General features: G+C 37.3%; 1 protein-coding gene across 1 annotated transcript in view; it reads left to right on the top strand.

The window, feature by feature from the left end:
• The window catches only part of SMYD3 (SET and MYND domain containing 3), a 382,091-nt gene that overhangs the window by 318,788 nt on the left and 39,624 nt on the right, over positions 1-23,679 (top strand). Inside the window, exons 9-10 of the mRNA XM_041477050.1 lie at positions 14,571-14,658; positions 17,967-18,141. Coding sequence (XP_041332984.1) covers positions 14,571-14,658; positions 17,967-18,141 — 263 coding nt within the window. The remainder of the gene's footprint in view (positions 1-14,570; positions 14,659-17,966; positions 18,142-23,679) is intronic.

Genomic DNA, 23,679 nt, shown 5'->3' with positions numbered 1-23,679 from the left:
AACTGGTGTTAGTACAAAAATGTCACCCCTCCCTCAGGGATCATATATTTAGGACACAGGAAACACAAAATTATATGTTAAAAAGTGCCTTTTAAAATTGCTGAATTGTGAAGTTCCATAAGTTTGTGTCCCAGTTTTCCTAATATTTATTTATTTTTAGACATTTACATTCTCACTAAGTTTCCCAAGTACGATATGGAAGATGAGACCTCCAAATTAATTCAAAAGATGAAGCCTGGGAAGCAGGGGTTGTTGAAAACAAGTTTCTTTATACAACTGAATATAAAACCCTTTGGTCAAAGCAAAGACAAAACTGGGAGCATCTGTTTCTCTAGTCTCTTGCTAAATACCAATGTAGTACCAAACAGTGTGTTAAAAAGTTATCAGAATTTTGTTCCAAGAGAATCCTGGTTCAATTAATATCCTATCAAAACACAGAGTTCGCAATAGTTAATTGTCGAAATTTTTCATTCTTCATCTTTTTTACTGTTTTGCCACAAGAATTGCCTTTGAAGCAAACTACAGGATGACATTAAGCCAGAGATCAGTCATGTTTCACCCACCTACTCTTCCAGCCCAATGTCGATATAACCAGTGCCTACAAAAGTCAGTGGCAGTAATTGGAGCCTGCTGGGACACAATGCTGTTTCTCTCCATAGGTGGCTGGATGTTTCTTCCCTCTGGCAAGGCATTTGGTAGTGACATAAACCCTGGATTCTTTCCTGAAATCCAGCAATCAGACTAACACTCTTCTGTTTCTTTCAGAGGATCTTACCCTCTTGGGATGGATTTCCAAACAGCCAAGGACAGAGGGCTTTTATTTTTCTAGTGCCAAAAATAACAGTAAAAAACAAGGCAGCTGCTTCTAATTTCTGGGATCTCTTGTTCATTAACAAAGGCATCATGTCTTCAGCTTCTTAGCATTTCTTACATGACTTCTGAGGCTCCTTCCATCTTTCAACATTGTAATTTTTTTCCTCTAAAGTGCAGTTCCAAAGACAGTGGCAAATGCACTGTGATCATTTTTCCATGACAGCTTGCCTATTCCAGTTGCTTTGGGACTGCCTCAGTGTGCTCTGGTCACCACTTGGCAGCATCCAGCTGGAGCTCACTTGGGTTGTCAAGGTCGTGGAAAAGATCTGGCTGTTCTTATAAATAGATATGAGTTGAAAGATGTGCGTAAACTCTGCCTTTTCAGGAGATCCTTAATAGGGCAACCTGTATCAGTTTGGTCCCTTGAGTTCACAATTAGAGCAAACATAGAAGTTGGGAGTGTGGCACCCTCCTGGGAGTCTGGCTTTCTGCTCATCTCAGTAGAGCAGAATCTCATTCCTTTCAGATCCAGCCATCAAATAGGAAACTTAAATCTTCTGGCAGATGTTTTAAGGAGAAACACTTTTTCTTCCAAGGGAAGAGAGGGCTTCTCATCACTTTTTTAGACTGTTGCAGCTACATTTAAGTGCCTGGATTCTTATGGATCCATCCTTTCTGGATGTCCAGCTTCCTTGGGAATGTTAGAACTAGCTGTTACTGGTAGTATTTATTTTTTCACATGTTCTCATTCCTATAGGAGTCAGTATTTGGTCTCTGCTGAATGACAAGCAGAAATAAGAAAAGTCTCACTCTGGATTAGCAATCTAAAATAAACAGAATATTCAGAGAGAAACAGCAGTAATTTAAATATAAGGCTAGATCAGAAAAATCGCTTTCCAAACACCTTTTCCTGCGGTGATTTTGGAGACATGTTTTTTTCCTAAATATGTATAGAAGCCAGTCATTGCATTGTCTGAACTTGGATCTCTGAATTATCTTTCACTGGGGCTCCTATAAGGTCTTGTATGTTTCAGCCTGTCAGGGTGGTTTCTAAGAACAGTAGTACCTTAGGGAATAATCTTGATTTTGGATGCCTTTTCTTGATCTGTTTATCAGTCACTTTTTTTTTTTTTATTATTTTGCAGCATGTTCAATCTTTTAAAATGCCATTAATTAGGTAATTTGATTGAAATATGATAGGTTTCAGTTCAGGTCCCATAAGTCATTAAGAAAACAAAAAGGATGTTGCAACTTTAATCTGCAGATTTCTGGACTGAATGAGTTTCGATTTTCTGGATACAAAAATCTCTCTGCTTGAAGGTTGTCCACTTTGGACAAAATAATATCTACATCCAGAGCCAGAATGACATTTTTTTCCTAGCTGTTAGACCAGACCCTATGGAGTAAGGGAACCCCACAACTCAGTGCTTCAGGCAATGGGTGAGATTCAGATGAGTCCAGGGTGTGCACTGTATCTTTCTTCTAGATTCCTGTTCCAAATCAAGTAAAAATAGGAGCTTGAATCTTTTTCTTTCCAAGTGAATATTTTATTGAGCTATGAATTTTAGAGAAAAAGTAGAAGAAAGTGAGTGGGAATACCTTTTTCTCGTTTATTCTCTGGATGTAAGCAAAATCCTTCCTGACAGTAAAGCAATTTATCATTTACCTTTAAAAACTCAAACTAGGACAGCAAAGTTATATGGGCTGACCATAAAGTCAGCCTTTGTGGGCATGCTGTATATTTTGATCCCTCCATTTTATTGTTTTGTCTGTTCTTAGACTCTCAGCTTTTGGGATAAATATTCTTTTTGCTCTATACAGTCTAAAACCCTGAAAAACAGTGTAGCTGTGATTCTGATACTGCCAGTTTTATAAATAATAGCAACATTAAAGTCAACAAACAATCTGAAATCACATCAATGTGGAGGAAGAAAAGAAGGTGGAAAAGTAGTCTACTGTTTATCAGCAAATTTGAGAGTTATTTAAAATAGGACACTATTAGCTCACTGAAATTTTTTGCAACATGCCATCTTCAAATAATTTCAGCTAAAGTTTTTGTCATCTTTAACTCATTCCTTGTTGAAGACATTGCCTTGAAGACATTACCCCAATACTATTCCATAGGAACCTTTTTCATTCTGAATAAATGTTTTCAACTATGGTTCTTATGATTCTTCTTCATATCAGCACATTCTTTTTCTCTTCAGATTCTGAATATGCTTTCTGCATACTCCAAATTTCTGGTTCTTAATGCCATCCTGATTGTATACTATATACTTTATGATGCTCGGCAATTTGTTTTGTTTCATTTTTCTTAGTCAAAAAAGAAATTGTCCTGATCATTCTTACCTTTCTTACAGTGTATTTTTTTCTGAGATCCCTTACTGTCCATGCAATGCCTGGAAATCACTAGAAATAAATACTGCAAATACAGTAGGTGTAAATGCTTGGTAAAGATTAGCTTCATTGCAGTGCCTGTTGTCCTAGTTTGCTGAAAATTCCAGTCAAAGGAGAGGAATAATGGCTGGTTATGTTAAGCAGGTTTGTGCACACTGAACCTGTAAGTATGACTATGGTTTTATCTTATATGGGTCAATAATGGCTTTAAAAAGTCTGGGAAAAGTTTAATCCAGTGGTCCTGATTTTTATCTGGTAATCTACCCATCATTAAATCTATGAACTAAACCATTCCCTCTCTTGGAAGAACAGCATATTCTGTGAACCCTTTTACTGTGATTGCTTTTTGTGCTGAAGTGAGCATGTGCTGGATAAACACATGTCTGAAAGGCAAAAGCAGTATTGTATGTATATGTGTGTGCAAAGGTGTATGCAGGGAACATGCAAGGACAATTCCAAAGATTTTCCTATTTCATGAATAATGTGTTCTGCATCCAGTACATGGTGGGGGTTTTCTTTTCCTATTTGTTTTGTGATCTTTGTTAGGTAATGTGAAGCCCTATTTCATATCTCCCGCCATAAATTAGATGCTGAAATGCCCATTATACAACTAGAATTAAAAAAGATGAGTTATTCTTTAGTGTATCTCTGTATGGAACTTACTAGTAAGACTCACATTGCTATTTCCCATGCCACATTGTGAAAGTGCATCTTTCTCTCTAGGTTTATTTAAATTAAGAGAGATTGCTTTCCTGCCAGCTGCCTCTAAGCTTTTAAACACTCTTTGCAAGCCAAATTTTATTTTTCAAATATTGATTGACTGATTTAGAACCCTGTGGCATGGTCATCAGGTATCATGACTTCATTCTAATTGCTTTTTGACAGTGTAATAATTCAAAATTGAGGTTCTGGCTGAATTCGTAGAAAGCACCATAGGTTGAGAAAGACAGAATCATCCTCTTCAGTGCCTAAATCAGTTCCAGTCCTTAACTAATATTCTCTGAGGTGTATTAAAGAAAGAATGAGCTCATTTGAATAACAAGGAAGCCTATAACTTTTGAGACTGTAAAACTGCAGACTAAATGATTTGGCTTGAAAAATTGCTATGATAAGCAATGTGCCATATCAGCTTCTTGCCATAATTTAATTCATGTCACAACAATGCAATAGCTAAAGCTGTAGTTATAAATTTTCTATTTGTGAGCTCTATTCTAAGACATGAAGAGAAACTTCTGTGAGTGTAGAAGATGGCAGGCTTTAGAAGGCTGTATGTACTCCAGCCACGAGAGTTACAGCAGAGGATTGTGGAATTTCTTTGACCACTGCAGGATGCCCTGCTGTTTTCCATGGGATTTCTCAGTGTACTGTATGGAAGATGTTGATTTTAACATAAGCAGTGGTTTGAACTGGGGACTTTAGTAAAACAGTGTTTCACAATACTGCCCAAGATTTATCTGAACACCATGATTAAGAAAAATATGTTGCTGCATCATATTGATTATGGTATGAATCTTTGTCTTAGTGTTGGATATAAAGCTCCTGCACTTCCTTTTACAATATCTAGACAACAAAAATTTTACTCTCAAAGTATATCTGGTGTATAGCTTTATGTAAAGCTTGCATCATTCCCATGCACAAAAGAAATCCTTCTAAGCTTTGAGTGCTTTAGATGTGATTCCAGCTACTATCTAACAATAAAGTAATTTGAATCTCTAGACATTTTCTGTTGTAGAGAAAGATACTAGGTTCTGTAGCTACTACACTGTATTTGATTAATGAAGGTGGGGGTCCATAAGAAGTGAGCTGCTTCTCCCTTGCCACAAGCCCTGCAAAAGAAAAGTTACAAAGAAAGTGTTGAGTTAGCTTTTTGGAAGGGCAGCACTCATCCATCTGACTGGGAGAAATATTTTAGGACAGTTTGTCTGTTTTCAAGCAATGAGTGAAGTACTTAGAGGAGAGTACTTATCAGGACACAAAGAAATAGATTACTGGTACTGTGGACTGTTTTGGAAAATTGGAAATCCAGTGTAGATTGTGTAACACCAAATTATGTTGTTGCATCAGGTCCCATGAACAGTTGTTTTGAGGTAAGTCAAGACGTCGATTTTCAGTACAGGTTTTGTGATGTAGGCTACCTCTCCTTGCTTTGAGTCACCTTGGCCCATCACCATTAAATGCTGAGGCATGTAAATACTCTTAGCACTGGCAGTCAACAGGAGCCAGCTGCATGGTAGCTATCCAAACAGTAAATAAAAACCCTGAGAAATATTTAAGGGTCATATAATGGTTTCCGTGGCATTATGACATTTTAAAGAATGTCCTTTTTACTTTCTTATGTATTTTTTGTGAATATGACTAAAATGTTTGTAATATTGAATAGGAACAACAGAGTTCTAGAAGATATTGGAAACTGTTTCAAGCACTTGTTTGCCTTATGGAGTGTTTCAGGCTGCTTCCCTTAAGAACCCTGGGAGAACCATTACTGTTTAAATTGGTGTTAGTCAGGGGACAGTCAATAATAATTCTCCAAAGTTCTTGAAATTACTAAAACCCTATACATCATTTTTTTAAAGTATTTGCAAACCTCTTCTTTGATTATATTAAACTAATACTAATCTAGTCATAAGTCAAATATGTTGGCAAAATTCTAGAGGAGGAAACTCCAGGTATTGTACTCAGGGAGCTGCAGTTGTAAAAAATTAATTCAACCTCCTTTATTCATGACCTTAAAAACTTGGAGACTGGAGAGTGTAGATTTGAGTACTGATGCAAAATATTCAAGAAGAACACTAGTGAGTTAGGCAAATAGTTTTTATCAGCACCCTAAAAATTTTGAGATCCAGCAAATATTTTAAGGTGTAGAGTGGATTGATCAGCTATGTATGATCTTAATCATATTGCATGTGCTTTTCTAAACCATCAGCTTCCTGTATTTCATACCCATTCCTTCAGAAAGCATATGCTGAAGTTAGTGCAATTTTTTTACATTGCAGTATACATTATAAAACAGAATTACTATAGCTACCATTTTATCATGTGGTATCTCATGCATCAAGATATTAAATTGTTTTGATATTAGTGTTTAAAAATAGTATCTAAATTAATGTCACTATATCTTCAGTGAGAACCAGTAATTCAATGGGCACAGTTCTTCAGATCACTAAAGCATATGTTGAACGTCACAAGTAACTATGCTTCTAGTGAAGTATTTAGTCATTTGCATAGATATTAACTTCAATGGGATTTACATATGCTTTTAAACTTAAGTACATATTTCAGTGAACTGATGAGTGTGGATTGGATTATACCTTGTGAATAACTCAAAAGTCTTAGGATTTTGGACCTACAAATCTCTTCCGAGCCACTAAATGTACTCAGTGGCACTCCATATCTCCACGGGTTGCAGAATTCAGGAATAAAGAAGATTTCCCTTATAGCTGTCAGTTTGTGTGCTATGAGAGACCTTGAGATTGCCTTAACTAATGTGTAATATCTAAGACAGTCTGTGAAATACCAGTCTCGCTGTTGCTAGGGATTAGGCTGAACAGTATCCTTGCTCAGGTAAATGAACTAACACAGGGTTTGTTTTAGTACTGATTCTGGAAATTACAATGGAATTACAAAAGTGATAAGAATTTTTGGGTGATCTGGCATAAGGCCCTCTTTCACTCCTGCTAAGCTGTAAGTAATTTCCTTTGTTTTCCTCACTTCTGTTTTTTATGAGTTGGTAAACAGTGAACTTCTATTTATTGTTCTTCCCACTGTCCAATCAATTTTTATTTCTGCTTGTAACCTATGCAGCTTGGATGGGAATTGTGCAGTCAGCCCTAAGCTCCTGACACAGGGAGATTTATAAAGGCAGTGCTGTTACAGACACAAGACTCAGTCCTGTTGCTCATCATCCTGACTGGGGGTAGGCATTGAGGTCTTGGGGCTGCAAAGTGTCATCATTCCCAGGGGCCTGAGCTGTGTGTGACACAAGAACAGCCCCTGGGCAAGCATGACTCCAGAAAGAGTAGTAGTATGTAAGGGACCTAGTTTAAACACAGTAAATGTTTTGGTCAGCAATCAGAACGACTTACACTTAATTGAAATTACTTCAGAATGCATTAAATACATGTGCCTTTCATTTTGAGGAGTCTCCAGGCAGCAAGATGCTATGATGTTGTTTAGCTGCTTAGCCCTGTCATATTTTGACAGACCTGTCTTTAGGTACTATCATGCTTTCTTCCTAAGTAGCCTAGCACACTTTTCTACTGCTTTTTAAGAGAGAATATGTTGTCTGTAATATTATTTGTTAAGATTATTATCACAAAGAGTGGATGTAAAACAGAAAAGCTCTAATAACAACACTTGATCTGGGAGCATTATTGGGTTTAAAGATGTTCCATTGGGCTTTGATGTTCAAGACTAATGAAAACTTTGATCTTTTTTTGGTGTATTTTCTCTTACTACAGGAATTTTTATATATGCACACTCTAAATATATATACACTCTAAAGGTTGTTCTGACAACACACTTAAATATTAAATCACCATAATAATCAGTTATATATAATGCTTCTGAGATAATTCCAAAGTGTATTCATAGTAACTCTGTAGAGTACACAGCATTTTCAGGAATGAAGTGAAAGTAATTGCAAAAACATTGCCAGTAAAATTAATGGATGACAAAGACTGAGAATAATAAACATTTCTGAGAAGAGGTGAATAATAGACAGTAACTGGAATTGCTGGTAAGTTGTGCCTATTGAAATATAATTGCATCACCACTGCAAGGGTGTTCTACATCTGAAAGGGGGATCTACAGCTATGATTTATTTCACCACATCTCAGACAGCTACAGGATAAATGTCATCATCTGAGCTAGTTGCTCTAGACTTTCTTTATGGATATAATGGAGAAGAATTAACACACTTTGGCTGTTATTAATCTGAAACGTTTTAGAAGCCTGCTTTAGGATAATACAAGTTACACCCAGAGAGTGTTTCTTTGTCATAGAGACGAGTGACCCAAGCATCTACATTTGAGCAAATGAATCTCAGTGTGGGTGTCTGAACACCCACAAAAGAAATTGAAAACATTGTGTTTTCCTCTGGCAAGGAAAGCTAATGTGACCCTTGAATCTGTATAGCAAGGGAGTCAGTAGGAAGAATGATGTCAATTTTCTTCACTATAAAATCATCTTCACATTTATGAGTTTGCCTGTATACAAAATACAGATGCAGTGATCTTTGAAAAGGCTGTTTAAAAACGTGTGTGTCTAAAAAGAATCACAGAAATTAATAGCTGAAATGGGATTGCAGTGAAGGAGAATGGAGTATGACTCTGATAGAAATGGAATTACTATTTTCTGCTGTGCAGAATTGTTAACCTGGCAGATATTGGACTTGCAGCAGTAGAGGTTAAGAATTGTTTGTCTGTTTGCTTCTCTTACCTTACAGTTTGGCTTAATTAAATCTAAGATGGACTTATCTTAGTCCCATTTAATTTTATTAAATTAAACTGACTTCTTAAAATAGACTTGCTGATATTAACTTTCTCTTTATTGAAAGCATCTCATTTTAATAAATTTCCCACAGCTGTTTTGATGTCACTTTTAAATTTCTATGTAAATATAGTAATGTTGTTACTAAGTTGGATAATGTTAAGGGAAGGTTATTCATACTGCCCTGTGAAGGTTTTTGTCTTTTTGCACTACTTGTATGCAGGGTGTGGGAAGACCTTCATCTTGATCTCAATGCCTAAGTGGAGCACTTAAAAGTGAAGAACTGCTAAATTTTCCAATATCTATATGACATAGAGTGTTACTAGCCTGTGCAGTTCTTATGCACTTCCAGACACCAGAGCTAGTAATCCATGAAGAGCTGATAATGATTGTGTGAGGGAATGCAGCCTACCTAATACTGAGCAATATACTGCACAGATTCAATATGGCATCCAGCTCTAATGTGTCTTATTTTACTCTGAGAATTCAAAAATAAAAAGTACAAATTCGATTTGTTCAGGAGTTGAAGCCCATCCCCTCCCAGCAGCCTTGCAGGGAACACAGTATTTTGTTTTTTGTCTGCAAATAGAGTACCTTTGGAATTGCCATAAGTTCCAGGCACTCTTTCAGAGCCATGTGACAGAAAACAGAAGGCTTCTAGTGAGGACAACCTTACGTGGGTTGCAAAGGATGGATAAACTGGTATTTGTGAACATGGCATTATTTTTCATGGAGCAGTGCAAGGAAGCTTTTAAAACTGCAGAAATCCCTTGTAAATCTTGAATCACAGCAGGGCGGTGTGCACTGATAATTTCACATACTTGTAGTTCTTAATGAAGTACATGCACAAGGCTGAAGGTGAGTGAATCCTCAGCTGAAGATGCAGGCTTCTATACACCACAGCCCTCAGAATAAGAGATGAAAAGTCTTTGATTCTGAGTTTAAACTTTATCCAGAAAATGTTTCATAGCAGATGACCTCAGCTATTTTGAGGAAGCACTCAAGTGTGCTTTTTCTTTTGCTGTGTCTGTAGCTGCCTGCACCTGTGATTGCCTGGCAGGCCCTCATGCCCTTTTTGCTCTGAAGAATTCATGTCAGAAATTTAGTGTAGCTGCAATATCACAGCTTGTGTATCACATTTTCCAACTGACACTTTTCTTCATCTTTCTGAAAGGGAAACTTCAGAAGATGTGCAGTGCCTTTACTCATTTAATGCTTTTCTTTGCTGTCTATCACAAAACAGTGAGTTACTGAGTTTACTGGAAACAAACATGCAGTAGCTCCTGCACTTTAAAACAGAATCAGAAATAGAAAATCATTATTTATGCTTTCAGAGTACAATGTATCAGAGATCTGTTCTAAAATATCATGCCCTAATTTAAATGTGTATGAGCTCCTCTGTTCTGTTCAGATGCACATCTGTAGTTGCTTAAATACTTAGAAATTTTTTAAAATTAAGCAAATCATATGCAATGGACAGCAATTTCTATTAAATGGTTAGGTATTTGAGTTATCTACAGCTTTTAAAGTGTTAAAGTATTACAGCTCAGAAAACTTAAAAATTCTACAAAAAAGAGAGAATAGGGTTGTCTGCTGCTGTCACACAGAATTATGATGATGATGATTATGTAGAAATAGATTTTGTGTTCAGAAAAAAATATTGTTATTTACTGTGATTTTTCAGTCTTGCAAAAATATCATATCCAATCATATATCTTGTTAGACTCCTAATTTCTGTTTGAACCATGGTTTATATGTTTTTATCCTTTGTAAAACTGACATTTGCTGGTTACATTGCACTCTTTTAATCCATTTGTATATTTAGAAGAACAGATACTGGTCAGGGAAAACTTTAGTCCTTCTTTTTACTTGTCTCAGGGCAACCTGGGAGTCCAATACCTCCTACAAAGCTTTTCTTATTTCTGCCTGTGTGGGACTGGCTACCTGAATACTGAAAACAGGCATATAATGAAGATGCCATTGGACATACTTAAAACAGGAGGAATGCTGGGAAGGAGACAAAGAGGTGTAGGGGTTATTTACCTTTTGGATTTTCCAGTTGCCACTTCTCCCTTCTCTGAAGGCAGGTGAGGAGTGCTTCATGGTTTCCTCTCTGTGGACAATGTTGGGCTTGTTTCTCTACCTCCACCTATAAGAAGGAGAAAGATGAGCTTTGTAGAGAGGACCGAAAATCCATGTCTTATAACTATACTGTAACCTAAATGTGAAAGGAGAATTAGTCCTTAATAAATCTTTCTAATGGTCAGGAGAGTTTTGGAGGTGCAGTGCCTTACAGACAAGCAGTGGTGGGGCTGTGGGAGCGCTTTTGGGAAGAGGGCAATGGTGCTCACTGGTTAGCATGTGCTTTTTTTGGTAAGAGAAATATCTTCTCTCAGAGGACGTGCTGTCCATGTGGGAATCTTTTAGCAATCCGGATTTTCAATGCTGGGATTACAAAGAACAGTGATTGCTAACACTGTGTGTAAAAGAAGCGGTGCCTGAAATTAATAGGCAGGGAGCTCTTTCAGGAAGTATAAGAAACAGATGAGTAACTGGGGAAAGAGGAGTGCTGTGAAGGAACAGGAAGGAAAGAGAAGCATTTATCTATACTTTGTAGATTACACTCCTTTCTAAGGACAGTTCCATTAAGGATGGAATGTGTTCAGGACACTCAAATAGCAGAAAAGATAGAGAAGTAATTTTTAGATAGAAATACCAGAGAATGGAACAGGTGATTATTTTCAGATGCTTATTTCTGTGGTGTCTGATGTCTGTACTTGTTTCAGTTTTATAATAAAACTTCCTATCACTTAAAGCTAGAACTGCAGATCATTTTATATTTGACCAGTCTTCAAACAGATTACAGTCCTCATCAGATACCCTCAAGTTTTCTTGTTTCTCTCTCTTTCGTTAATACTTTGTGACTAGATTATCTGGTCTAATTATTTTTTGGACCAAGAGAAAAATATTTTGTTGTTCTGAGAAGCAAACTCTTGTGTTTAGTGTCAGAGTTAGAAATAAGGAAAATAATTAGGCAGAAATTGCCAGCTCTTCCTTCTTTTTCAAAAGCCTCTTTTTTTTTTCTTCAGCTGGTGTTCTTTTGTATAAATGAAAAAAGTCCATCCTTTTGTTGGCAGATCTGCACACCTGGAGATTTGACTGGGAACTTGATCTTAAAAGAGATATTTGAAAGGACGTTACTCCGTGGAAAGCTGTATCTCCCGTAGCTGTTATTGCCTGCTCTTAGATTGAATTAAAAAATTCAGTATAATTTTAATCATGTCAATTGTCATAATTCCAACTCCAAGGCATCTTTGTGTTTTTAACTGGCTTAATCATATCACATGGCCATGACTTTCAAGGTGCTGTTCAAGGGAGAGAAACAACTTACCTGGAGAAAGCTTATTAGTCTGGAAGGCAGTGTTCCCAGTGACAGCCTCTCCTTGTTGTTTTGCAGCCCTTGCTTGGCTGCCTGTTTGGAAACAGCCTCCATACCTTGAACTAGAGCATTTGGGAAAGGACAGGACTTCTTTCATATGTGGAAATCTGATGAAGAACAGTAGGAGTGTAAAATGCCAAGCTAGCCATATCTTTTCTTGTTCTTATGTCAGTTGATCCCTAAAATGCCTCATCTTGAGAGCACAGAAAACATCTCATTGAAACCTGTGACTTAAATCTTTCCCAGAGCTGGGCATCCTGCCCAGATCCCTCCATCCTAAACTAACTCTCATACAGAAAGGATAAAGACCATGAATCCAGAGAGGGCTGGGGATTATTGGTCCAACAGAGAGTCTCTATTCTCTACCTGGATATGAAGCCAGTGTTGACTTAACCCTATGTGCTAGAGTGAAGGTTGGAACCCCCAACCTTGCCCTGCTTTATGCTGCTAATTAAATGCTAGAAGACAACAGTAACTCAAAAAGCTGCACTAAACAGAGAAAGGTTAGTCCCATCTGAGTGAACACTTTAGTCATTCATCCATCAGTCTTGCTACGTGCAAATTGAGCCCTAAGTCTTTGGCCTTACTGCATAGTTGTTTTCCTTCTTTCACTTATAAATCTCTCTCAGTTCCCATGCTTCTGAGGTTTTAGTTTCTAGGCTTACAACATGTTAGAGATACACTCTGAATGATACTTGGGCTAGTGAGAAAAGATAACTTAAAACAATTTTTCTTGTTTGGTAGCTCCTTAAATGGAAGATTTCACAGATGTCATTATTGATATCTTATAGGCTGGATTTATTTTTTAGATCAGTCAATGAGCAGCACTTGGTCCATGAAAGCATTTTAGGGATGGTTTCAGATTAACCACCTGTGTTCAGAAGTAGATGTAGACCCACAAAAATCAGTAGAGGTTGCATTGGCAATAAGAGATTCAGTGTCCATCTGCTGCAAAGCTGGAAGAGGGCTGGGCAGGTTTGTGCACTGTGTTGATAAAATTTCTGTGGTATGAGCAGGTTTGTCCTAACATTCACCTTATGCCTTCTGGTGGCAAATTCAGCTCTGCACAAAATTATTTCCAGAGAAATTTTGTTCAGAGAACTGATTGTAGGGGAAGATTATGTTCAAAATGCAGTGGGGTCATGCCACCTTCCTTGTAAGGCTCTTCTCAGGAAGGTAGGGCAGCTGAGAACAACCTTGATTTAATCTTGATTTAATCATCCCAGGAATCCACAGAGGTCTGCTGTTTCATGAAGCAGATGGAAAGACAAAACGGCAAATTAAATGTGAAAATGAGTGCTGATTCTCACTGTAAATTTTTTTCTGAATTTATGGCAAATGAGGAGCAGTGGAATAAGAAAATTATGCAATTCTACGCAGTTACAGATGATGGGCTTTTCAGTGGAGGTACTTCTGTGATTCCTGGTGAGCATCTCTTGGTTGCAAAGTGCTTGGTATGATTTTAACACACTTTCTCTGTTCCTCTGCAGGCCTCTACACCTGCTGAAGGCTGATCTTTTTAGAAATGAATTTAAAATATTCCTGCAAGACTTTGTACTTTAAAAACCTCTTATTCAAAGTAGCAGGGCCTTTTATAAGGAGAGAGTGGTAATAAACTGCAGTGTATTACAGGCCAGATTTTTAAAGGTATTTTAGTTCTATGGCAATGCAAATTGAAGCACTAGATGCTTTTGTAAATCCCACAAGACACTTAACTGTGTCTGTAGATGCTTTAATGCACTTGTTCCTAGTGGTTTGCCTAAGGTTCAGTTGGTCACTGGTAGAGAGTTGAAATGGGAAACATTCTCTTTACTGCTGCAGCCATTAATCATTTTTGCTTTCTTTTTGAGAAAGCAATAGGAAAATGTAGCTGTTTGTAGAACCCAATGGACTAAGGAAGAAATAGTAATGATTTAAATGATAGTTCAGCTTTTTTCTGAGTTGTAGACTTCTCCTGGAACCTCATGTTTTTAACTGTAATGGATGAAGCTAAACTCTCACTGTTTGTCTCTGTAATCACCACATGATTAAGCAAAATTATTTGCTAAATCCTTTCTACAGTGTACTTAAGGGAAGTCTTAGGTAGCAGGTCTTTAAAGAATTTGATCTCCTCAATGCATTTTGATAGTAAAAACATGCTATTATTCCTTTTCTTCTGGTTGATCATAGTTCTTGTTGCAAACTTAATATCTGATTTGGGTGTTTGATGTTTCCAAGTTTGCATTCATTTTTCTCTATATCATCTCATTTGCTTACAAAACAGGGTGAGTATGAATTCCAGATGAAATGGGATTTTTGTGTTTATAAAAAACAGCAATACGGTTTCTACAAGTAGCTTTTAACAGTTAAATCCTTTTACCCTGTTTTTTCATCATTACTGCATATTGTCATTTTACTGTTTTTCTCATTATATGCATTTGTTTCCATTATCCAGGATGCTGAGAAATTGGCTGGTGAAGAGCATGCCTGGAAAGAAGTCAAAGATGCTGTAAATGAAGTGAGATATCCAAAATCAAAAGAAGGTATCCTTTCAATTACAGGCTACAGTCTGTCATTCAGTTGTGAAAAGATCCCTCTAGTATGCAATTCATCTCTTGAGATTAGTTTCCTTACAATTACATTCTTATGTTTATGTTTTATGTGTATCTTTTTACATTCTTGTAATGTTTTAAATTCATTTTATGTTTATAATGTGTAAAATTCTTAATTGTATTAATAATAGAGTCTCTCATTACTTGGAATGGGACTACTTTGTGGCAGAGATAGTAACTACCAAGGACATGAAGGGATATTTTGGCTCTGATTTGGATTTCAGCTATCACAGTCCACTTCTAAATGAAGTGGATTTTATATAAATCCACTTCTAAATGAAAGACAGCTTAATTTGGAATGTGGTTAAATTCTTTGTTCCGTTACTCTCAGCGTGAACATTTACAGGTTCTCATTCTTTGCACAGCAATGACAATAACAAGGAAATAATCACAGACAGGTTCACAGCAGACATTACAGCATCATTATAATAAGATATAATAATATATAATAATAATTGGTAATTAAGCAAATTGAATGAAATGATCTTGCACTAATAAACAGAACTGGAGTCTAATGGCTGTCATGTAGATATTCAATCCAATTAAAGAAATTAGTGAACAGCAGCAACCAAGAAAAGATGAGCAGAAGAGTTGTGGAGATTTTTACTAGAATACTATGAGTTTATTCATCTCTTTCTTATCTTGGTCTATTCAGTGGAATTTCGCTGACTGGGAATTTGGTCTATTGTGGCAAGACGCCTTACCATTTTCAGAAACATGGGCTTTCTCTCAAGCTAGAAAGAATTTAATCTTCCAGTACTCCTTTTTGGCAGCACAAAAAACAAGTTTGCATAGTGATATTCCAGGCTGGAAACAAGTGATCACAATTTATACAGTAACAAAAAACCCAATCCATTACACTGAGTTTGTTTTTTTCTAATCCAGAGAGATTATTTTTTTTTAGCAAAGTGGAAACAATCATCTCACCTTGTTTTAATCTCACATAGTTTCTAGTTTGTTTTAAGTTCCTCTGTAGTCACTGGATTGAAACAGACAGTACTGAAATAGATCTTCAGGGCCCACGTTTCAACCTGCATGTTAAATTATAGATATGCAACCTGAAGGTGCAATAGTTCTTATATTTAAACTGTGTAGTCAGAATACTGGTCCTATTTAATGTTCCTGTATTAAATTGCAGGAGAAATTGCATTCATGTATTTTGCGAGTGTCTTTAATTAAGATTACTGATTTAACTGATACTTAAAAATTAATCAAATGCGTGGTAATAAAAGGCATCAGGACTGGCTGGAAAAATCTATTGTTGTCTGTTCAGCTTCTGTTCTCAGTCATGCACTATTTGAAATGTGTCATCTTTCCTTGCACTGCACCACAATACCCATGTTAACTGACATGCAGTGGCGAGTGCAGTATTGGAGAGGGAACTTGACTTTTGTCCACTTGCCAATAATGAGTAGAAAACCTTCCTGGCAGATTGAGGCATGTAGTTATTAGCTCCTGCAAATGCCATTTTTTAAACTAATTAAACCAACACTTTCTACAGCTGAGAAAGTTGGTGACTCCCACACTGTGACTGTAACTAATACGGTGTTAAAATGCTAAATTTACAGTTAGAGCTGCTTGGGACAGTCCTCCTCTGCTCCTGGGCAGATGCAGGACATGTAGCTCTTTGGTACTGTTGCAGCTGATGGCAGGTTTTCTAGTTTGCAATTTTACTTACCTGAAAATTTGGTCCCAAGAAATTTTGTTGTCATCTATTATCAGATGCTGGTGAGTGCACAAAGCAGAATAATGAGAAGTAAAAGCAGACATACTGTGCACCAGCTAAAATGGTAATCTTTCAAGAATGTCAGTGGTTTGTACTTTCTACAAAAAATTGTATCAAGTGGAAATAACATCCCTCATTCTTCTGGTTTTTGTCCTTAGTCAGTTGTAAAGAATAGATGGATGTTTGCCAAAGATATAAAGGTTAAGGTGCAATTTTATAATAACACATTCCTTCCCTTATATGGCCCTTTCAATCCAAGGGCATGAGAGCAATTCACAAATAATTAGTTTAGCCTTGTAACAACCATGCTATAAATCCTGGACCATGGGGGTCACATTCTTAAATTTAAGTATGTAAATATTCCCATGTTCAAGATGGACTAATTACTTCATCACAGGTTTGTCATTGTACACTTTAAATTCATTGCTGGATTAGTGTGAATAGTACTTGCAATAATTTGTGAAGATAACTGCTGGACTTCTTTGAGCTGATTGTGTGGAGAGGGCTATAATACAATCAATGTTATCACTTCTCTTGCTGTAAGTCTAATTTTCTTTCTTTATTTCATTTTTCTTACTTATGTGAGTAGTATCTTTTTGGTGTTAAGACTGCTTGCATTCTGGGACTCCCATGGGTACAATCACAGGTGGTAATACTCATTTAGTTTTGGGGTTCAGATTAGGTGTCATCAGAGAGAGAAGAATCTGATCCACAGAGAAGTCAAATCAGTGTAAAATGTACTGAAAAAAAGTGATTTGTGCTAAGGAATATCAAAATAAAGTGAGTGCAAGGTTATCTTTCCTCACAAAAGGAGGATGTTGGTATTCCAACCTCACAAAAAATCTTGCAGCATTGGAGGTGAAAATCTCTTTTACTGCCAAGATCATTAGTCCTGAACTACAGTCAGACATCAAAACTGTGATTCTTTTCTTTCTCATGCATGAAATGTGCAGCTGTACATGAAAAAAAATCATAACGCTCTTCATGAGTGTTTCAAGGAGAAAATTAATTAATTTCAAGAAAAGGTTCTAATTTCACGAGAATGCTAAAAAATGTGCAGCATAAAAGAATGTCATTATTTTATATAAATATATATATAATTTAAAAAAAAAATTTTAGCTGCTGGGACTTTTTAAAAGAAATTTCCATGGACTCTTGCCTTTGGCTTTAAGAACTGGAGTATCTTAAGTAAATAATGTTTTAGTACCTAAATAAAAGTTATTTGTATTTTTGTTATGTATTTAAATATCCTTGCCATTTTTCATCTTTCTTTTACCATTTATTGCTAAAATACTGCCTTCTTTAGAAATTGTTTTGCTACATGTAAATGAAGCACAGTTACCTAAGCTGCCACTTCAGCATTTAAGTATGTTTTCAAGAATTATAGCAGAGTCTGGAATGATGTCAGCTTTTCTATTTTAATGCTTTGAGACTCTTACTCCTTGCTAAACAACACTTAGAAATTGTGTTTTTGCCTGAATAAATATATTTCTTTAACTAAGGCCAATAACAGAGTGGAAGCATGTTCTGGCAAGGTGCCAGAATCTCTTGAGCAACAACGAGGGTCATCTACCAGATACAAATATCTATCAGCTGAAAATGCTTGACTGTGCCATGGATGCCTGTATTAACCTTGAATCCTGGGAAGAAGCATTGTATTATGGCAGCAGGACTCTGGAACCATACAGGTAAGGGATGTAATTGGTTCAGCTGGCTCCAAAGATAGGGGAGAGCTGGCTGTCTCATTAAAAGTGAAGACTGTGCTTCATCTTGATGCTCCTTACTGTTTTTATTTCTTGCGTGTATCTTGCACTGATTTCTAGGTTAGTGAATGAGCCAGGATGCTCGTTCTGCTTTCACAGTCAGGCTGAAAGCAAATTAAAGGATAACAGGAACTATAATAATAATAATAACTGATTATTATCTCCTTGCTTTTTCACGGGTTCAGATGCTGCCCCGTCCCTGATCAGAAACTGACTTTCTGTTTCAGGCTCCAGTGACGTGAGCGTATCAGTGTTTTATGCTGAGACAGGGCAAAAGTGAGGGACAGGTGGCTGGTTGAAATAATGTGTATTCTCCATATACTCTATACATAGATTTTACAGAAAGAATAAAATTCTTGCAAAATGCAATATCGACTGGAAATTAAAAAGCTCCTGGTGCTTATTTTGGGGAAGAGATCAAGGTGGTGAAGTACTTGCTTTTCTTCTCTCCTGATCAGTACTTGTTGCTGTGCTATGTGCTGGGAGAGTTTGAGTCTGATGGTCTTTTGTTGATAAGGAAGGACAGTCTAGGAGTTCATATGTAATGTGATAAGGCTTTAAGTTGATTGGAGCCTGGAGCTGTAAAGCAACTTTGGTCATCGAGTAGAGAAAGGGTAGGTGCTTCTGCTTTGGTCAGTGTGCTAAAAGCTTTAGAATACTCACATCTTTGGGTTCTGAATAGTTGCATTGTTTGTAACTAAGTGTAAGCCTGTGCTGAGTGTCCAGGTGCAATGTCATTCACACATGAATGCTCATTCTCAGGAAGGTACTTTTTAGAGCACCCATTTCTTCTCTGTTGGTGCACCACGTGATGTTTCAATATCATGTGTGATGTTGAGAAGCGTGAGGGGTATGCTAGAGCTGAACAATATGCTCTGCTGTGAATATGAACATTTCAGATGCTACATATTTTCCTTAATCAAATGGAGATGCCATCAGCATTCAGTGTTTTGCCTGAGGAAATCCCATATGGCAGCCTGTTTCTGAAAAAAACTCAGGGCTTCACTTGAGGAACATAGTGTTTCAGAGCTTTCACTAAAAAGTGATTGTTGATAAAACCTACATAGGCTGTGATACATCACAACTGTGGAGTAACTCTGTGTTGATAATGACTATTCATTTTCATAGAGGAGGACATGAGTACCTAAAAATTTTCACATTTCTTCAGGGTGAAATTCACATTGTAGGCATCCCACTTAACCTTTTTTTACAGGTTTATGTAGTACTGCAGCAGTACATGCTTCCTGCCAGTGTTCTACCTTGTGGCACACTTCAGATGAACAGAGTAGTCTGCGTGTTTAAATGTTCCCCTATTCAATAAAAAAACCCCAAACCTCAGTTGCTTTGGGTTGGGTTTTTTATAAGTTGTTAACTCAGTTCTTTACAACTGAAAACTGAGCATTTTTTTTCTGCAGACATTTCTGAGAGCAGAGATTACAGTGAGACCAAGTGCAATCTTACCAGATAATTTAATGAAGCTTTCTCTGTTTTGCTTGCTGAAATGTACCATAGTTTTCAAGCTGTTTCATGCAGCAGTTTGGAGATGAAGGATTCGACTGTGCATCCAATTAGCATCTCTTAAGGTAATAATTATTTACATGAGATATTTGACCTTTTTTCACCTTGGAGAGCTTGTCGCTATTCTCTCCTCGCCCAAAAGCATTATTTAAGAGATTTTCAGTTGTTTCTTTTTCTTTATACCTTCAAGTCATTGCTACAAGCTTTGACACACCTGAAACAAAATCCTCAGTTTCTCATTACAACAAATTGTGCCCTAAGCAGCAGGAGAGCAAATCCTAGGAAATCCTTTGGGATACATTGAATTTCTCCTGTTGAATCAATCTACAGCTTGGCTGCTCCTGCAGCTCCATTATAGCTACCTATTTTCCTTTCCTCAGCTCTGGAAAAAGTATTCATACAGATCTCCACAGGGAATCACCTGAGAATTCGCGCAGTCCATATAAATAGGAAATCATTGTTACAACTTTAAAGGCTCTGGAGATTTGGTCAGAACCAGTTTTAATTTCAGGTAATGTGTTTATTGTGCATTTTCCATTTCTTTAGCAGCAGGATTAATTTTCAGTGCTGTGTGACACATTGTATCATAATGTATGTTTTCATTATATGGTTGCCGACTTTTTCAGAATCATCCATTTCATGTAAGTGGCAGAGATAGATTTATACTGCATAAAACTGATTTTTCATGCTGGATACCAGGCCCTGTGTTTTAGGTAGCAATAATCAATAAGGAGCATTGTTCAGGACCTCTGAAATAGTTTGGCAAAAAATAAAGGAAGAGGTAGTGTCTGCCAAGATGAAAAGCTTTCTCTTTTTGTGCCGAACCATAGCCATCCATTTTTTGTTAAAACCTACAACATGTACTTTCACTGAATAGTCCAAGCCAAGTGTATCTACACAGCTTTCCTTGTAAATGCCCTATTAATAGCCTGTCTGTCCAAGAGCCTTAACCAAAGTTAAGACATTTGTCTAAGTGAAAGCTGCCCCATGTCATAGTCAGCGTTCAGCAGCTTGCAAAAATAAACTTCCTTTCAAAAATCCTCAAGAGCCTTAACCACAGAATAACAGAGTATCAGCAAGAGGTGTTACATGGGTTTGTCATGTCTCAGTTAGCACATTCACACTCTGGTCTGACTGCTGCTCGTGAAGGATAAGATTCAGAGATACTGAGAAAGACAGATTTCCCTTAGGTTACCTCAGAGGAAGGACCCAGCATTTAGCCCTTAAATTACTGACAAGGCACATATGTTCTGGGGATTAGGTTTGGGGTATATTTTCCCTTGTCTCAAGTATTCAGTGCTTTACACTGCTGCCAAAGAGTGGAAAAATGCATCGGTTATAAAACTCTGCTAGATATCCTCAGCTATTGTGACAAAGGTCAGAGGAGGAAAAGAAGTAACTATGTGACACCACAGGCCTGCTGGGCTTACCTGCTGGATAACACCATGCCACCTCTCTGGGCTCATGGGACATCAGGTCTGGTGAGATTCTGATACAGAGACAACAAAAATGTTCATCGATTTCTGCTCCACACTGATTATAATCCCCTGCTGAATTTCAAGCTAATGTATAAATCCCACTGATTTTCAGATGGGTTGTTTCAATTGAAAACCCTTCATCTGCAGTGCTGCAGCATTAGAGGTAAGTGGAGGGCTTCAATATACAAGAGAAAATTCCTTCTTTTCATTCCGTACAGAAGTGTTGAGCAGGAGTGCTGCTCTGGCTCTTCACCCAGCAGCCTTGCACATCCTTCCCCCTCCAGCCCCTCTCCTGATCAGCACAAATGCAGGGCTGGTGCAATGTGACTTCTCTGCTTCTGCAGGGGCAGGGAGCTGGGTAGGTGCAAGCACCCCATATTTGTGTTATCTGTGCATCATTTGTCTGCCCTTCTACCTCCTCCTATTCTCCATCCCTTCCAATAATATTTTGTAGTAGCCCATTACTTCACCTTTTGTCAGTGACTGGGTTCGTGTGGGGAACAGGGAAAGCAATCCCAGTGAGTACAATTTTGGATTGTTCTGCAAAGGGCTGAGTTTAAGAAGAGTGGCTGGTGTGTTCTTGGTTTTTTTCTGAGAACATGATTGAATTTTCATTGGGTTAATGAAATATGAGCCAGGAATTTTTGATTTAGAATTCTAATTCAATATATATGATGGTCTGTGTTTTCTAAGTATGTGAGCTTCGATAAAAGGCAGATTAAAAATTGATGGTTGCTATAGTATCCTTTTCTTGAATCATGATCTTGTAAAAAAGCCAAAAAAAGCTGTAGAACTTAATATTCTTGGAACAAACTCTAAACCTATTTTCTCTTCTTCAAGAAGGATTTCCAGTAAAGAGTCTGACTTTCTTTTGGTCTGATTTTTTCCCCCTTTTTGAATGCATTTAGAAAAAAACCCTGTATTTACAGCTATGTGTTTTGCAATACACATGTGGTATATGCAATGACTGGAAATATTTTTTTTATCAAATATATTTGCTTCTTTACTGAGCTCAACAGACTTCTGTGTACTGGCTAGTTCTAAGATACTTGAATTGAATTTGTATTTACATTGACAGCTGGAGAGCCGAAAAATATCCCCAAAACTGCACTGCAGTGATAACCAGGGCCACTGGGGGATGCTACTGCTTAAGGGTTACAGCCCGGACTCGTCGCCAGTCGGCACCCTGGTTATGGAAGGTCCCCCGGGGGTTCGTGCCTGGCTGCCGGATTTCTGAACCTAGAGACAGTACTAATTCCGTGACCAAAGTTCAATGTCTTAATCATAAACCATCAGCTGTAAACATAAATCTTACCTCTGGGATCACCCGAGAGGGAGAGAAAAATGTCAAGGTGGAGAAAGCAATTTAAAGAAATAATGAAACAAAGAACAGAAAGAACTAAATCTTCCTTATTCACTTTGCTGGGGGTTTTAGAAAATGCCCATGGCATGGGTTTAAAGCAAAATGTGTAAAAAGAAGAGGAAAACCCAGTATAAATAAGAGAGTGTATTGTTTCTGGTTAATTATAGGTAATTCTTCCAAGGGACAGATGTTTGTAACAATATTTACACCATTTTTGGCCTCAGTGTACCTATTTTGTTCATACACATACAGGGATAATGCTTGTCACTGGGCTGATATGTTTAGGAATCCATTAAAACACCTCAGCAGCCCGCTTCTGTCTTCCATTCCTCCCTACTTCCTGCCCTCCAATCCCAGCAGCATTTTCCAAAAAATGAAAAAGAGAGGTTTTACATTTGAAGTCCGGTGCCTAAGTTATCCATGACCTGATCAATCCCTTTCCCACGTAGGAAATTAATTCTCTGTTTTTCTGGTTGCTTGCTGTGTATGTCTGCATAGCACATCACCTTCAATTTTTTGGTGCTCTCCTGGTTTTGTTTTTCCTGTATGTTTCCATTACAACTATGAGTTTTCCCCCAAAGTGATACTGACCTGCATAAACCTCAATGACTTCCATAAACTCACACTCCCATAAGTGCTCCACCTTCTACCTTTCTTCATTTTCACATATGGTGTGATGAGAAAAGTTCTTACTGTTCTCTCCAGTCACTCCAGTTGTTTCTTCGGTATAATTCTGATGTCACTGGCTTGTCCAATATACTCTATCACACATGAGTAGAAGCTCAGCAACAGCAGTGTTAATTTGCAGTGCCTTGTTCAGTGTATACCACATTTCTTAGGCTACGATTTCCTTAAATAGCTTCATTGCTGCAAGATTTTTGGGTCAATTAATGTCCAGTAGTTCTATATTTGTATACTAGTGCTTACTATCTTCAGTTTTAGCTTCTAGTTTCAGGTTTAGTTTCTAGTTTCATCTTTCATTTATGTCAAGCGCTATTTGAATTTGAATTTTACAGATAGTGATCTCCTAGTGATATTAGTGAACTAAATCTCTACGTTTCCCAGAGTTGCATATTTTTTTGACACAACTGCAAGTGTTGATTT

This window comes from Pyrgilauda ruficollis, unplaced genomic scaffold, assembly GCF_017590135.1.
Source record: "Pyrgilauda ruficollis isolate IOZ18807 unplaced genomic scaffold, ASM1759013v1 scaffold4, whole genome shotgun sequence".
Lineage (NCBI taxonomy): Eukaryota > Metazoa > Chordata > Aves > Passeriformes > Passeridae > Pyrgilauda > Pyrgilauda ruficollis.
Note: the sequence above shows the minus strand (reverse complement) of the source record. Positions and strands in the feature narration are given on the sequence as shown.